General features: G+C 47.1%; 1 protein-coding gene across 1 annotated transcript in view; it reads right to left on the bottom strand.

Annotated features, from left to right (window-relative positions):
- LOC146019756 (RING finger protein 112-like) overlaps positions 1–18,075 on the bottom strand; it is a 64,179-nt gene extending 46,104 nt beyond the window's left edge. The window contains exons 1-5 of the mRNA XM_083152288.1: positions 17,797–18,075; positions 13,574–13,768; positions 10,749–10,886; positions 8,031–8,135; positions 4,796–4,846 (exon numbers count right to left, since the gene is read on the bottom strand). Of these exons, the coding sequence (XP_083008414.1) occupies positions 4,796–4,846; positions 8,031–8,135; positions 10,749–10,886; positions 13,574–13,768; positions 17,797–18,072 (765 nt within the window). The 5' untranslated portion in view covers positions 18,073–18,075. The remainder of the gene's footprint in view (positions 1–4,795; positions 4,847–8,030; positions 8,136–10,748; positions 10,887–13,573; positions 13,769–17,796) is intronic.
- Positions 18,076–18,601: the final 526 nt, after the last annotated feature.

Genomic DNA, 18,601 nt, shown 5'->3' with positions numbered 1-18,601 from the left:
GGTAACCGCCAGATCTCTTGCTCGAGACGCATAAGCGTCTCATACGCTTGTGCTTCTCAGTAATTCTTGCGGCAGGGTATGACAACCCTGCCCGTGTCCACTTCAGGGAGACAGGGTTAGGGGATGCGGGGGGTGCGGCACGCAAGTGCATCTCATGCACAATAAAGGACGCATTTGCCAGTGCTCCATGTTACATACTGGCAAATGCCTCCTTTTTAAACCCCCACTATCCACGCCAGCCCGAAGCGAGCGCGAGTGCATCGAGCCCCGTGAGGGGACACATTACATGTCCTCCCGACCTTTCATACCCCCACTATCCACATTGCCGTGGAGTTGATTTTATAAAGTTTGGCGAGCGCAGCAAACAACCAAGCCCAAAGCATGGTGAGCGCAGTGAGCCCCGCAAGGGGATGCGGATTACTTGATGTGTATTCCGCGTCCCCTCGCGGGGCTCTCTGTGCTCGCCACACTTTATAAAATGAACTCTACCCCGACGTAGATAGTGGGGGTATGAACAGGTCGGGGGGATGCCACGCTTCGGGCTGAAGGGGTGTTTAAAGAAAAAAGTCACACCTGGCATATCATACATCTGAAACAGTAATGACAACATGTGTTAACTGGCAACTGGATTTAAGTGAACAATAAAGAAGAAAAAAAACAATGATCAATAATATCAAATAACAAGTCCAAGAAACTATAAAACAGTCATTCTTCACTTTCTGCATTCCCTTCAAAGGCAGCTGATGTTGACGCAGCTGTGTCTGCATTTGTGTCGGATGATTTGTCGGCCATTGGCACCAGAGTTAGTGCATGTAAAATGCGCAGGAAAGCGTTCTCTGCACCAAGGGTTTTGCGCCAAATAAACTCCTGCAGGTAGGAGTCAAGGTAATGACGCCCAGTGCCCAATGATTTTCAATGATTTGTGTATGAACCCCAGTGTCTGGGTCCAACGCTACGGTGGTTGATGCGTGCACACTGGTACCCTGTCTGCTCAAGTTGTTCTGTGTTGTACACACTGTACGCCAACAGTCTGAGTATATGGTGGTACCCGGGTCAATATGTGTCTGGATGGCAGGCATCAAGGTGCTGGCATCACGGCTGGCCACTGGTGTTACGAAACATTCACCTGTCTCATGGGATATGCCACCAAAGAGCCACTGCTGAGGCAAGATGCGTCCAACATGATTTTTGCGCCGCACAAACAAACTTTCATCCACCTCAACAATTTTGCCAGGCCCGCCAATCCGGCGTTAGGGCTGCAACATCAAATTGAGGGTACACGCCTCCCGCATAAGGTTGTTATAAATCACAGCGGTTTTTCTGGAAATCTTGAAGTGGCGCTCACAAAAGTTAATGCTTGTCAGCTCCTCTGCCCAAGAAAATATGAGCCGCAGAAGGGTCATAAATGTCAGGTGACATTCATGAAACCATTGTGCAGATCGGACATTGACCTTCTTCCCACAGCTTCATATGTGGCAGCACCACATCTGCTCCTTTACATTAAGCCTCATAGGATGCCCCTGGTGGTGTTGTAAAAACTCCACCGGCTCCTCCTCTGTCTGCGGCAGGTTAAAGATGGTTAATGCTTCAGCAGCCATAACTGACACAATGAAATTAGTGGAGACAGAATGCTGACTGATTACGCTAACTAGGTAAGCTCCGGCTAGCCATGCTGCCGTACGCTGATTCTGACAGGGACGCTGATTACGTAAGTTTGGCTAGCAATGCTGCGGTACGCTGACTGACTACGCTAACTACGTAAGCTCCGGCTAGCCATGCTGCGGTACCCTGATTCTGACAGGGACGCTGACTACATAAGCTCCAGCTAGCCGCGCTGCGGTATGCTGATTCTGACAGGGACGCTGACTACGTAAGATCCGGCTAGCCGCGCTGCGGTACGCTGATTCTGACAGGGACGCTGACTACATAAGCTCCAGCTAGCCGCGCTGTGGTACGCTGATTATGACAGGGACGCTGACTACGTAAGATCCGGCTAGCCGCGCTGCGGTACGCTGATTCTGACAGGGACGCTGACTACATAAGCTCCAGCTAGCCGCGCTGTGGTACGCTGATTATGACAGGGACGCTGACTATGTAAGATCCGGCTAGCCGCGCTGTGGTACGCTGATTATGACAGGGACGCTGACTACGTAAGATCCGGCTAGCCGCACTGTGGTACGCTGATTATGACAGGGACGCTGACTACGTAAGATCCGGCTAGCCGCGCTGCGGTACGCTGATTCTGACAGGGACGCTGACTACATAAGCTCCAGCTAGCCGCGCTGTGGTACGCTGATTATGACAGGGACGCTGACTATGTAAGATCCGGCTAGCCGCGCTGCGGTACGCTGATTATGACAGGGACGCTGACTATGTAAGATCCGGCTAGCCGCGCTGTGGTACGCTGATTCTGACAGGGACGCTGACTATGTAAGATCCGGCTAGCCGCGCTGTGGTACGCTGATTCTGACAGGGACGCTGACTACGTAAGATCCGGCTAGCCGTGCTGTGGTACGCTGATTCTGACAGGGACGCTGACTACGTAAGATCCGGCTAGCCGCGCTGCGGTACGCTGATTCTGACAGGGACGCTGACTACGTAAGATCCGGCTAGCCGCGCTGTGGTACGCTGATTCTGACAGGGACGCTGACTATGTAAGATCCGGCTAGCCGCGCTGTGGTACGCTGATTATGACAGGGACGCTGACTATGTAAGATCCGGCTAGCCGCGCTGTGGTACGCTGATTATGACAGGGACGCTGACTACGTAAGATCCGGCTAGCCGCGCTGCGGTACGCTGATTCTGACAGGGACGCTGACTACGTAAGATCCGGCTAGCCGCGCTGCGGTACGCTGATTCTGACAGGGACGCTGACTACATAAGCTCCAGCTAGCCGCGCTGTGGTACGCTGATTATGACAGGGACGCTGACTACGTAAGATCCGGCTAGCCGCGCTGCGGTATGCTGATTCTGACAGGGACGCTGACTACGCAAGGGGCGCTAGATTGACTACGCTAACTACTTAAGCGGCCATGGGAACACTACGCTGATTCTGACAGGGACTGTGCGCTGACTACGTAAATGCCGCCGTGAAACCGTACAAGTACCGAAGAATCTAATTCCATATATCGTATACGGTTCTTTTGCATACAATACATCACATATGGGACCTTATTCAGGTCCGTACGCTCCTATGCGAAGTTGATGTTTAGCATATGCGCATGTGCAGACACATGTGAAAATGCCGCGTGCGTGTGGGACCACGCACCCAACATTGCAGATGGTGGGTGGGGCGTGGGGCGGCGGCCGGGGTACTCGCCAATGGGAATGCCCAGACTTTCAAGGGCGTTCCCAAAAAAAGCTGGGTGTTCCCAAGATAATCACCGGATGAGATGGGCACCGGGGGCAGACAGCTGACATCACGAACCCGGCATGTGAATGGTGGGCCAGCATACCACCATTCGCAGGGCGGGTTCTGGTTGACTCACAAGGGTGTGATTTCACATCGGACCAAGTCAACCAGAATAACCACCATGATCCCAGCCAGCAATGCAGCACATCTCACCTGCAGCCGGAGCGATCCTCAGTCTCCCACGTGATGTGCGCGGGACCGGATGTCAATGAAGGTTTTCATTAGGTTAGGGGTTAGGCACTAAGGGGGTAAAGTTATGGTTAGGTTGTGATGGGGGAAGGGTTAGGCACTAAGGGGGTACAGTTAGGATTAGGTTGTGATGGGGGAAGGGTTAGGCACTAAGGGGGTACAATTAGGATTAGGTTGTGATGGGGAGAGGGTTAGGAGTTAGGCACTAAGGGGGTACAGATAGGGTTAGGCTGTAATGGGTGGAGGGTTATGGTTAGGCACTAAGGGGGTATGGTTATGGTTAGGCTGTGATGGGGGGAAGGTTAAGGGTTAGGCACTAAGGGGGTACAGTTAGGGTTAAGTGGTGATGGGGAGAGGGTTAGGAGTTATGCACTAAGGGGGTACGGATAGAGTTAGGCTGTAATGGGTGTGGGGGGGTACGGTTAGGGTTAGGCTAAGATGGGTGGAAGGTTATGGTTAGGCACTAAGGGGGTACAGTTAGTGTTAGGCTGTGATGGGGGAGGGTAAGGCACTAAGGGGGTATGGTTACGGTCAGGCTGTAATGGGGGAAGGTTAGGCACTACGGGGGTACAGATAGGATTAGGCTGTGATGGGGTTAGGGATAGGAACTAAGGGGGTATGGTTAGGGTTAGGCTGTGATGGGGTGAGGGTTAGTGTTAGGCTGTGATGGGGTGAGGGTTAGGCACTAAGGGGGTACAGTTAGGGTTAGGAGGAGGGTTAGCCACTAAGGGGTATGGTTATGGTTAGGCTGTGATGGGGAGAATTAGGCACTAAGGGGGTACGGTTACGGTAAGGCTGTCATGGGGGAGAGTTAAGGGTTAGGCACTAAGTCGGTTGGATAGGGTTAGGCTGTAATGGGGGGGAGGGTTAGGCATTAAGGGGGTATGGTTAGGGTTAGGCTGTGATGGGGGGGTGGTTAGGGGTTAGGCATTAAGATGGTACAGTTAGGTTTAGGCTGTGATGGGGGAGGGTTAGGGATAGGCTGCAGTTAAGGAGGCGGTGTCTATCCAATAATCCACACCCCTCGCAGAATGATAGAGCCCTGGCTCCCAGCAGCAGATACTCATCTCACAGCCGGTTCTTCTGTAATATCAGCTGAGTCCCGGTGAGCTGTACTCCTCCCTTAACTCCAGAAACTAGGCAGCTAGGTAGGATATTCATATATAAATGTCTGACACATCCAGAACATCTTACCTCCAGATAGTCCAGCTCTGTAGTCCTCAAATTGGCATTAACATTGAATATCTGGAAATTAGAGATTGCAGACATTGTGATAAATCATATACAGACTTCCCATAAAGACTCCCCATAGAGACTCATCACACAGACTCCCCATAGAGACTCATCACACAGACTCCCCATACAGACTCCTCATAGGGACTCATTACACAGACTCCCCATAGAGACTCCCCATAGAGACTCGTCACACAGACTCCACAGAGACTCGTCATACAGACTCCCCATAGAGACTCATCACACAGACCCCCCATAGAGACTCGTCATACAGACTCCCCATAGAGACTCATCACACAAACTCCCCATAGAGCCTCCCCATAGAGACTCATCATACAAACTCCCCATAGAGACTCCCCATAGAGACTCAGCACAAAGACTCCCCATACAGACTCGTCATAGAGACTAGTCACACAGATTCCAAGTAGAGACTCGCCACATAGACTCCCCATAGGGACTCGTCACACTGACTCCCCATAGAGACTCGGCACACTGACTCTTCATAGGGACTCCCCATAAAGACCGGTCACATAGACTCCCCATAGAGACTAGTCACACAGACTCCCCATAGAGACTGGTCACATAGACTCCTCATAGAGACTCATCACATAGACTCCCCATAGAGACTCATCACACAGACTCCCTATTGAGACTGGGCACACAGACTCCCCATAGAGACTCGTCACACAGACTCCCCATAGAAACTCATCACATAGACTCCCCATAGAAACTCATCACACAGTCCCCCCATAGAGACTCCCCATAGAGACTCATCACACAGACTCCCCATGGAGACTCATCACACAGACTCCCAATAGAGACTCATCACACAGACTCCCCATGGAGACTCATCACACAGATTCCCCATAGAGACTCATCACACAGACTCCCCATAGAGACTCGGCACACATACTCCCCATAGAGACTGCCCATACAGACTCCCCATAGAGACTCGTCACACAGATTCCCCATAGAGACTCATCACACAAACACCCCATAGAGACTCCCCATAGAGACTGCCCATACAGACTCCCCATAGAGACTCATCACATAGGCTCCCCATAGAGACTCATCACACAGACTCCCTATTGAGACTGGGCACACAGACTCCCCATAGAGACTCGTCACACAGACTCCCCATAGAAACTCATCACATAGACTCCCCATAGAAACTCATCACACAGTCCCCACATAGAGACTCCCCATAGAGACTCATCACACAGACTCCCCATGGAGACTCATCACACAGACTCCCGATAGAGACTCATCACACAGACTCCCCATGGAGACTCATCACACAGACTCCCCATAGAGACTCATCACACAGACTCCCAATAGAGACTCGGCACACATACTCCCCATAGAGACTGCCCATACAGACTCCCCATAGAGACTCGTCACACAGACTCCCCATAGAGACTTGTCATACAGACTCCCCATAGAGACTCATCACACAAACACCCCATAGAGACTCCCCATAGAGACTACCCATACAGACTCCCCATAGAGACTCGGCACACAGACTCCCCATAGAGACTCCCATAGAGACTCGTCACACAGACCCCCCATAGAGACTCGTCATACAGACTCCCCATAGAGACTCATCACACAAACTCCCCACAGAGCCTCCCCATAGAGACTCATCATACAAACTCCCCATAGAGACTCGCCATAGAGACTCAGCACAAAGACTCCCCATACAGACTCGTCATAGAGACTAGTCACACAGATTCCAAGTAGAGACTCGCCACATAGACTCCCCATAGGGACTCGTCACACTGACTCCCCATAGAGACTCGGCACACTGACTCTTCATAGGGACTCCCCATAAAGACCGGTCACATAGACTCCCCATAGAGACTAGTCACACAGACTCCCCAGAGAGACTGGTCACATAGACTCCTCATAGAAACTTGTCACACAGACTCCCTATAGAGAATGGTCACACAGACTCCCCATAGAGATTCATCACATAGACTCCCCATAGAGACTCATCACAGACTCCCTATTGAGACTGGGCACACAGACTCCCCATAGAGACTCAGCACAAAGACTCCCCATACAGACTCGTCATAGAGACTAGTCACACAGATTCCAAGTAGAGACTCGCCACATAGACTCCCCATAGGGACTCGTCACACTGACTCCCCATAGAGACTCGGCACACTGACTCTTCATAGGGACTCCCCATAAAGACCGGTCACATAGACTCCCCATAGAGACTAGTCACACAGACTCCCCATAGAGACTGGTCACACAGACTCCTCATAGAAACTTGTCACACAGACTCCCTATAGAGAATGGTCACACAGACTCCCCATAGAGACTCATCACATAGACTCCCCATAGAGACTCATCACACAGACTCCCCATAGAGACTGCCCATACAGACTCCCCATAGAGACTCGTCACAGAGACTCCCCATAGAGACTTGTCATACAGATTCCCCATAGAGACTCATCACACAAACACCCCATAGAGACTCCCCATAGAGACTGCCCATACAGACTCCCCATAGAGACTCATCACATAGGCTCCCCATAGAGACTCATCACACAGACTCCCTATTGAGACTGGGCACACAGACTCCCCATAGAGACTCGTCACACAGACTCCCCATAGAAACTCATCACATAGACTCCCCATAGAAACTCATCACACAGTCCCCCCATAGAGACTCCCCATAGAGACTCATCACACAGACTCCCCATGGAGACTCATCACACAGACTCCCAATAGAGACTCATCACACAGACTCTCCATGGAGACTCATCACACAGACTCCCCATAGAGACTCATCACACAGACTCCCCATGGAGACTCATCACACAGACTCATCACACAGACTCCCCATAGAGACTCGGCACACATACTCCCCATAGAGACTGCCCATACAGACTCCCCATAGAGACTCGTCACACAGACTCCCCATAGAGACTTGTCATACAGACTCCCCATAGAGACTCATCACACAAACACCCCATAGAGACTCCCCATAGAGACTGCCCATACAGACTCCCCATAGAGACTCGGCACACAGACTCCCCATAGAGACTCCCATAGAGACTCGTCACACAGACTCCACATAGAGACTAGTCACAGACTCCCCATAGAGACTCATCACACAGACTCCCCATAGAGAACCCCCACACAGACTCCCCATAGAAAGCACATAGACAGAACATGGAGCTAGTACCAGGTAGGAGCTGAGCAGCATGGACAGCGCGGAGAGCTTGATGCTGGTTTCTCGGTCACTCTCTATATCCAGCGACCCCTCTGTGTCCAGGACAAACACGGCCATCTGCGGAGGGAGGACACAGAGTCATATACTGTACATACGGACACGCTCGCCAACACTAGATGTATATACAGCACCAATAAATATATTATCTGGATGTATTATTTTTATTTATTCTTTCTTTATAACTTTAAAAAAAGAAACCTGTATTACATGAGGTCCGGCCTCTTTTTTCTTTCTTTTTTTTTTTAAATCTAATAATTTGGAGAACATCATACAGAGGAAACTGTATCATTTGTGGGCTACATGCAAACGCAGCCAGTATTCACCCTGCACAGAAAACATGGTTACTTGCTTTTTCTTGCTTTACTACCAAAAGAGAATCAGGCCCTCTATGCCGGATAATAAGGCTGATAACTCCTCCAATGCACCTCCCCAGCATAACCAGCTCCCGGCTCTTTCATCCAGCCCTGGTTTCCAAAATATGGTCCCCTGTATTTCAAGAAACAGCACCAGGCTCTTGAACCGTTCCTGGTGATAAAAATATAGGGGACAAAAATAGGGTCCCCCATAATTAAGCAACCAACACCAGAATCCAGGAGCCGGCAGTGTAATGCCACAGAAGAGGGACACATATTACCATCACTGTAAGTGTGTCACTGAGTAATGAATACACATGTGCACATACTGGGTGACCTGGGAAACGTATAAATGAGTAATGTATACATCTGTGCAGATACTGAGAGACCTGGGAAGCATATTAATGAGTATTAAATACACCTACACACCAACTGGGTGACCTGGGGAGTGTGTCAGTGAGTTATAAATACACCTGTGCACCTGCTGGATGAACTGAGAAGCATGTAAATGAATAAAGAATACACCTGTGCACCTGCTGGGTGAACTGAGAAGCATGCCAGTGAGTAATGAATACACCTGTGCACATACTGAGAGACCTGGGAAATGTATAAATGAGTATTAAATACACCTAAGCACCAACTGGGTGACCTGGGGAGTGTGTCAGTGAGTAATGAATACACCTGTGTACCTAACGGGTGAACTGAGAAGCGTGTCAGTGAGTAATGAATACACCTGTGCACCTAACGGGTGAACTGAGAAGCATGTCAGTGAGTAATGAATACACCTGTGCACCTGCTGGGTGAACTGAGAAGCATGTCAGTGAGTAATGAATACACCCGTGTACCTGCTGGGTGAACTGAGAAGCATGTCAGTGAGTAATGAATACACCTGTGTACCTGCTGGGTGAACTGAGAAGCATGTCAGTGAGTAATGAATACACCTGTGCACCTGCTGGGTGAACTGAGAGCATGTCAGTGAGTAATGAATACACCTGTGCACCTACTGGGTGAACTGAGAAGCATGTCAGTGAGTAATGAATACACCTGTGCACCTGCTGGGTGAACTGAGAGCATGTCAGTGAGTAATGATTACACCTGTGCACCTGCTGGATGAACTGAGAAGCATGTCAGTGAGTAATGAATACACCCGTGTACCTGCTGGGTGAACTGAGAAGCATGTCAGTGAGTAATGAATACACCTGTGCACCTGCTGGGTGAACTGAGAGCATGTCATTGAGTAATGAATACACCTGTGCACCTGCTGGGTGAACTGAGAAGCATGTCAGTGAGTAATGAATACACCTGTGTACCTGTTGGATGAACTGAGAAGCATTTCAGTGAGTAATGAATACACATGTGCACCTGCTTGGTGAACTGAGAAGCATGTCATTGAGTAATGAATACACCTGTGCACCTTCTTGATGAACTGAGAAGCATGTCAGTGAGTAATGAATACTCCTGTGCACCTGCTGGGTGAACTGAGAAGCATGTCAGTAAGTAATGAATACACCTGTGTACCTGCTGGGTGAACTGAGAAGCGTGTCAGTGAGTAATGAATACACCTGTGCACCTTATTGATGAACTGAGAAGCATGTCAGTGAGTAATGAATACACCTGTGCACCTGCTGGGTGAACTGAGAAGCATGTCAGTGAGTAATGAATACACCTGTGCACCTGCTGGGTGAACTGAGAAGCATGTCAGTGAGTAATGAATACACCTGTGTACCTCTTGGCTGAAGTAAGAAACGTGTCAGTGAGTAATGAATACACCTGTGCATCTGCTGGGTGAACTGAGAAGCATGTCAGTGAGTAATGAATACACCCGTGTACCTCTTGGCTGAAGTAAGAAACGTGTCAGTGAGTAATGAATACACCTGTGCACCTAGTGGGTGACCTGGGAAGCGTGAACTGTTCGGTGTCCTGAGGACAGAGTTTGAGAACCTATTCATAAGGGATAAGTAGAATGGGGGAGAAGAAATCAGCTGTCATGGGGAATTTGGCGTGGCACATACATGTCAGCCTTTGTCAGTAACACAGAGAATGTCGGTACTTATGTATTATCTGGGCTCCCATGTTAAATGCACCCCATTTTTTCATACCCCTACTATCCAACTACGTATGGAGTTGATTTTATATAGTGTGGTGAGCGCAGCGAGCCCCGCAAGGGGACGCGGTCTTATAAGAAAAACGGGAGCCCAGATATTCCATAAGTACCAGAATGTCTTTTATATGACTGCTTTCCTGTTTTCAAGTTATATTTATTGTATATCTTGTCATGGAGGCGTAACTGATCTATGAGATAATGACACAGTCTCACCTTGTCCCCGTTCCTCTCCAGGATGAACGGTTTGCTCCACACCCAGATCCCCTTGGTCAGACTGTCCGTTCCAGTTGAGCATGCAAACCCTGTGAGGGGCTCATTGAGTTCCCCCAGGCTGACCGGCTGCCCTGTCTCCTATAGGGGAAAATACAACAATTATTTTATTTACTTGATTTGCTATTATCACAAATACTGTGCATGAGAATGCAGCCATTGTAACTTATACCCCTGCTGTAACTTATACCCCCTGTTGTAACTTATACCCCCTGTTGTAACTTATACCCCTGTTGTAACTTATACCCCCTGTTGTAACTTATACCCCTGTTGCAACTTATACCCCTGCTGTAACTTATACTCCTGTTGTAACTTATACCCCTGTTGTAACTTATACCCCCTGTTGTAACTTATACCCCCTGTTGTAACTTATACCCCTGCTGTAACTTATACTCCTGTTGTAACTTATACCCCTGTTGTAACTTATACCCCCTGCTGTAATTTATACCCCCTGTTGTAACTTATACCCCTGTTGTAACTTATACCCCTGTTGTAACTTATACCCCTGTTGTAACTTATACCCCCTGTTGTAACTTATACCCCCTGTTGTAACTTATACCCCTGCTGTAACTTATACTCCTGTTGTAACTTATACCCCTGTTGTAACTTATACCCCCTGTTGTAACTTATACCCCCTGCTGTAATTTATACCCCTGTTGTAACTTATACCCCCTGTTGTAACTTATACCCCCTGATGTAACTTTTACCCCTGTTGTAACTTATACCCCTGTTGTAACTTATACCCCCTGTTGTAACTTATACCCCTGCTGTAACTTATACTCCTGTTGTAACTTATACCCCTGTTGTAATTTATACCCCCTGTTGTAACTTATACCCCCTGTTGTAACTTATACCCCCTGCTGTAATTTATACCCCTGTTGTAACTTATCCCCCCTGTTGTAACTTATACCCCCTGTTGTAACTTTTCCCCCCTTTTGTAACTTATACCCCCTGTTGTAACTTATACCCCCTGTTGTAACTTATACCCCCTGTTGTAACTTATACCCCCTGTTGTAACTTATACCCCTGTTGTAACTTATACCCCTGTTGTAACTTATACCCCCTGTTGTAACTTATACCCCCTGTTGTAACATATACCCCCTGTTGTAACTTATACCCCCTGTTGTAACTTATACCCCCTGTTGTAACTTATACCCCTGCTGTAACTTATACTCCTGTTGTAACTTATACCCCTGTTGTAACTTATACCCCCTGTTGTAACTTATACCCCCTGCTGTAATTTATACCCCTGTTGTAACTTATACCCCCTGTTGTAACTTATACCCCCTGTTGTAACTTATACCCCCTGTTGTAACTTATACCCCCTGTTGTAACTTATACCCCTGTTGTAACTTATACCCCCTGTTGTAACTTATACCCCTGCTGTAACTTATACTCCTGTTGTAACTTATACCCCTGTTGTAATTTATACCCCCTGTTGTAACTTATACCCCCTGTTGTAACTTATACCCCCTGCTGTAATTTATACCCCTGTTGTAACTTATCCCCCCTGTTGTAACTTATACCCCCTGTTGTAACTTATACCCCTGTTGTAACTTTTCCCCCCTTTTGTAACTTATACCCCCTGTTGTAACTTATAACCCCTGTTGTAACTTATACCCCCTGCTGTAACTTATACCCCCTGCTGTAACTTATACCCCTGTTGTAATTTATACCCCTGTTGTAACTTATACCCCTGTTGTAACTTATACCCCTGTTGTAATTTATACTCCCTGTTGTAATTTATACCCCCTGTTGTAACTTATACCCCCTGTTGTAATTTATACCCCCTGTTGGACATAACAGCAAATTACGGGGTGAAGCAGTTCTACCCGGTAATTTGTGTAGTGTGAAGGGGTCACCAGTTGTGCAGCCATGGATTGCCCCCCCCCCCCCTTGCGGGCTTGCTACGCTCGGCACACTATTTCATTCCCCCTCTATGGGTATCGTGGGTGAGATCCAGGCACAGATCAGTGAGGTCCCTTGGGGAGTGGGGACCCCTGCAAAAAAAGAGATCGCCTCCAAGCCTCTCCTGTCCAGGGCTGAAGCCCGGGGCTATCCGGGCACCCCTTGGCGGGTATGGTTTATGGGGTCTACAAGAAGATGGTCGACAAACATTGGGTCGACACCATGAGGTTGACATGCTGTAAGGTCGACATGGGATTAGGTTGACACAGGTATTATGTCGACATGGGAAATGTCGACAGTCAAAAGGTCGACATGGGATTTTTTGTGGGTTTTTTTTTACCCGAATGTCGACACAGTCGACATGGACACTGAAACGTAGCACCGCATCCCCTCGTATGGTTCATTGCGCTCGCCGGCCACCACCCACAATAGAGATCTGCTCGCAGGGCGTGCGAATGAATGATACACAGTAACATCCATTCACAGCCTTGTGGGATCCGCCCACATCGTCTGATGGCCGGCGACCCATATACAAATGACTCTGAAGTCACTCATATAAGCGTGGACGCATGGGGGGAAGTGGGAACGCCCATGAAACGCTGGGTGTTCCCATATGCTAATGGACCAGCCCGGTGCCCCCCCGCCCCCATGTCCTCCTCACGCCCTCTGACCACAAAGATGGGTGTGTGCACAAAGTGCACACATTGGCCCTGTACGAATGCACGCAGGCCAACGAACGACTCTGAACAAGGTCCTTAGATTCATGTTGCTCCTAGACAGGGGGCTGCAGTGTACACAAATGACTGTGACCCCCCCATACAAAGCACCACCAGGGGTTTCCCACAGTCACCATCTCTCACCAGGCTGTGAAGCGCTCTCAGGATGTAGTTCATCAGAGTGGATTTGCCCCAGCGCTTCTCCCCGATCACACAGATGAGGCACACCGGGTAACCCGCTATCTCCTCGGCCAGGAAACAGCTCTGTACTGCGGAGTCATCTACCTGCAGCCGGCCCTCGGGATCAGTGTACACCAGCTGAACAGCAGACGCGGCCGCCTGGTGACAGAAGACCGATAGATATGATATTTCTTGGGGGTATTATTACCAGTTTATGGAGAGTCCCACTTTGCAGAAATCTGTTCACTAACTAAAACATTCTCTGTTCCATCTGTGCCAGCAACACATCAAAGAACCTGTATTTAACCCTTTGAGTGGCCACATCTCTGTAAGAGATGTGAAAAGTATCCGCCAGAAATCCCAGCATCGCTCACATTTGTTATATAAATTCAAATAAAAAAATGTTGTGTAAAAAATGGATTCTATTTTCTATATAAGGTAACATTACCGGTCATTATGATGAATAAATACGTTTTATTGTTTTGCACTCCTATTTTTTACAAATTGATTTGGCACTCAAAGGGTTCCTTAACCTTAACTAACATATGCAATCTCTCTCTTGCTACTGGTACTTTTCCTTCTTTGCTCAAACATGCAGTGATTACTCCTATTCTGAAAAGACACAATTCTGACCCTAACTCTCTAACTATCGTCCTACCTCTCAGCTCCCATGCCTCTCCAAGCTACTGGAGAGACTTGTCTACTCTCGCCTCACACACTTTCTTAACTCCCATGCCCTATTAGCCCAGCTTCAGTCAGGCTTTCGTTCCCAACACTCCACTGAGACAGCACTGACTAAAGTGGTGAATGATCTGGTAACGGCTAAGTCTAAAGGCCATTACTCACTACTTATTCTTCTAGATCTTTCTGCTGTGTTTGACACTGTTGATAATACTCTTCTCTTACAAACACTACACTCCCTAGATCTTAATGATACTGCCCTTTCCTGGTTCACATCTTACCTATCTGATCGTTCTTTCAGTGTTTACTTCTCTGACTCTACTTCCTCTTCACTACCTCTGTCAGTTGAAATTCCGCAAGGCTCAGTCTTAGGTCCTCTGCTTTTCTCAATCTATACCTCCTCGCTTGGCAAATTAATCAGCTATTTCGGATTTCAGTATTATTTATATGCGGATGAAATCTATCAACCCCAAAGTTGTCACCAGTAGTTTTGGGCCGAGTCTCTGAATGTCTCTCTGCCATCTCATCTTGGATGTCTTCTCGCCAACTCAAACTCAATATTTCCAAAACGGAATTACTTATATTCCAACCAACTAAGAACAGTTACCATCCATGATATCTCCATCACTGTTGAAAACTCGACAATCTACCCTACCCCATTGGCTCATTGACTAGGGGTCACCCTCGACTCTGAACTGTCCTTTGTTCCCCACATTCATTCTGTCACCAAATCATGTTACATGCATCTAAAAAACATATCCAAAATACGACCCTATCTCTCACAAGACACTACCAAATCTCTTATCCATGCACTCATTATATCCTGCATTGATTATTGCAATAGTCTCCTAACTGGTCTTCCCAAGAACAAACTCTCGCCACTGCAATCCATTCAAAATGCTGCTGCTAGGCTGATCTTCCTTGCAAGACGCTCATTGTCTGCTGATCCGCTCTGCCAGTCCCTTCATTGGTTGCCTGTATCTTACCGTATTCAATATAAAACACTTCTACTCGCATATAAAGCTATTACCCATACTGCACCAGCTTATATCTCTGCACTTATCACAAAATATCTCCCATCTCGACCACTCCGCTCTGCACAAGATCTGCGTCTCTCATCTGAGCGGATCACTAGCTCCCATTCACTATTACAGGGCTTTCATCGGGCTGCTCCCATCCTATGTCATGCCCTTCCACGCACAATAAGACTCTCCACTAGCCTCCAAACCTTCAAGTGTTCCCTGAAAACTCACCTCTTCAGGCAAGCCTATCATATTTATATACCGCACACATTACCCTCTGAGGCAGTTATGTATTATATAGCTTCCCTTCTGGACCTACAAGCTATGCTATTACTTGTGCATATCCTTGTGTTTCCCTCCTATGTCCCTATAGATTGTAATCTTGCAGCAGGGCCCTCCTACCTCCAAGTCTGTCTGTTATTACCCAGTTTGTTTTATCACTGTCTATAATTGAAAAGTGCAATGGAATCTGCTGCGCTATATAAGAAACTGTAACGGAATCAGCTGCGCTATATAAGACACTGTAACGGAATCTGCTGCGTTATATAAGACACTGTAACATAATCTGCTGCGCTATATAAGACACTATAACGGAATCTGCTGCGATATATAATACACTGTAACGGAATCTGCTGCACTATATAAGAAACTAAAACGGAATCTGCAGCGCTATATAAGACACTGTAACGGAATCTGCTGCGCTATATCAGATGCTGTAACGGAATCTGCTGCGCTATATAAGAAACTGTAACGGAATCTGCTGCACTATATAAGACGCTGTAACGCAATCTGCTGCGCTATATAAGACGCTGTAACGGAATCTGCGGCGCTATATAAGACTCTGTAACAAAATCTGCTGCACTATATAAGAAACTGTAACAGAATCTGCTGCGCTATATAAGACGATGTAACGGAATCTGCTGCACTATATAAGACGCTGTAATGGAATCTGCTGCACTATATAAGAAACTGTAACGGAATCAGCTGCACTATATAAGACACTGTAACCAAATCTGCTGCGTTATATAAGACACTGTAACGGAATCTGCTGCGTTATATAAGACACTGTAACATAATCTGCTGCGCTATATAAGACACTATAACGGAATCTGCTGCGATATATAATACACTGTAACGAAATCTGCTGCGCTATATAAGAAACTGTAATGGAATCTGCTGCACTATATAAGACGCTGTAATGGAATCTGCTGCGCTATATAAGACACTGTAACGGAATCTGCTGCGCTATATAAGATGCTGTAACGGAATCTGCTGCGCTTTATAAGACACTGTAACGGAATCTGCTGCGCTACATAAGGCACTGTAACGGAATCTGCTGTGCTATGTAAGACACTGTAACGGAATCTGCTGCACTATATAAGATGCTGCAATGGAATCTGCTGCGCTATATAAGATGCTGTAACGGAATCTGCTGCACTATATAAGACACTGTAACGGAATCTGCTGCACTATATAAGACGCTGTAATGGAATCTGCTGCGCTATATAAGACACTGTAACGGAATCTGCTGCGCTATATAAGATGCTGTAACGGAATCTGCTGCGCTTTATAAGACACTGTAACGGAATCTGCTGCGCTACATAAGGCACTGTAACGGAATCTGCTGTGCTATGTAAGACACTGTAACGGAATCTGCTGCACTATATAAGATGCTGCAATGGAATCTGCTGCGCTATATAAGATGCTGTAACGGAATCTGCTGCACTATATAAGACACTGTAATGGAATCTGCTGCACTATATAAGACACTGTAACGGAATCTGCTGCGCTATATAAGACGCTGTAACGGAATCTGCTGCGCTATATAAGACGCTGTAACGGAATCTGCTGCTCTATATAAGACACTGTAACGGAATCTGCTGCGCTATATAAGATGCTGTAACGGAATCTACTGCGCTATATAAGACACTGTTACGGAATCTGCTGCGCTATATAAGACGCTGTAACGGAATCTGCTGCGCTATATAAGATGCTGTAACGGAATCTGCTGCGCTATATAAGACACTGTAACGGAATCTGCTGCGCTATATAAGACGCTGTAACGGAATCTGCTGCGCTATATAAGAACAAGTAACGGAATCTGCTGCGCTATATAAGACACTGTAACGGAATCTGCTGCGCTATATAAGATGCTGTAACGGAATCTACTGCGCTATATAAGACACTGTTACGGAATCTGCTGCGCTATATAAGACACTGTTACGGAATCTGCTGCGCTATATAAGACGCTGTAACGGAATCTGCTGCGCGATATAAGGCACTGTTACGGAATCTGCTGCGCTATATAAGACACTGTTACGGAATCTGCTGCGCTATATAAGACACTGTTACGGAATCTGCTGCGCTATATAAGACGCTGTAACGGAATCTGCTGCGCTATATAAGATGCTGTAACGGTTTCTGCTGCGCTATATAAGACATTGTAAATAAATAAGCAAATAATTAATATGCATTGCACAATACCATTCTTTCTTGATTGGCCCGTTCTTCTTTGGCAAGCTGGACCTTCATTACCAGATGTTTGAGCCGATAGGCCGGTATGAGCTGGTCCTTGGGACAGACAGTCCGGCACTCTGGGCAGAGGTGTCCTTGTGGCTGCGCGGTGGCCCAGTAGGCAGTGATACAGGCTCTGCAGAAGGTGTGCCCGCAGGCGATGGACACTGGGTCAGCGAGCTCCTGGAGACACACGGAACAGGTAATATCCTCCTCTAGCGTGCAGACACCAGCAGCCCCTTCCATGACAACCCTAATACAGATATATATATATATATATATATACATATATATATATATATATATATATATATATATATATATATATATATATATATATATATATATATATAGTCACTTTGAAATAAGTGTGCTTTGCCAAGCAACAGTTAGGATAAATGGGTATATAAAGCAAGAAAAGGTTTAGGAAGGGTATAACTGCGCTGGATATGAATTTAAGGTATATCAACTTATGTTAAGGTTAAATGGAATTTAATAGGTAAGTATAACATCAGAGAAAACACACTACATATAATAGGTTTCAAATATTCATAAATGTCAATTAGTAGAGGGGGGGAGATAAAAAAATATTTTTGATAAAAAAATTCAAAATATCTGCTGAGTGCACTGTCAGGAGCATATGTATAGTCACCCTTCTTGTGTCCACCAGTCCTGGGGAAGTCCAAGCTTGTCATTGTAGTGGAGTAGATGTATCCAGTGAGTCGGGAGGAAATAATGTCTTCTTTATCCTTATGGAGATTTCACCGGGTCCTTG

The sequence above is a fragment of the Crinia signifera genome, chromosome 7 (genome assembly GCF_055691185.1).
Source record: "Crinia signifera chromosome 7, ASM5569118v1, whole genome shotgun sequence".
NCBI classification, from domain to species: Eukaryota; Metazoa; Chordata; class Amphibia; order Anura; family Myobatrachidae; genus Crinia; species Crinia signifera.
The sequence above is the reverse complement of the archived record's forward strand: the minus strand, read 5'-3'. Positions and strand labels throughout refer to the sequence as shown.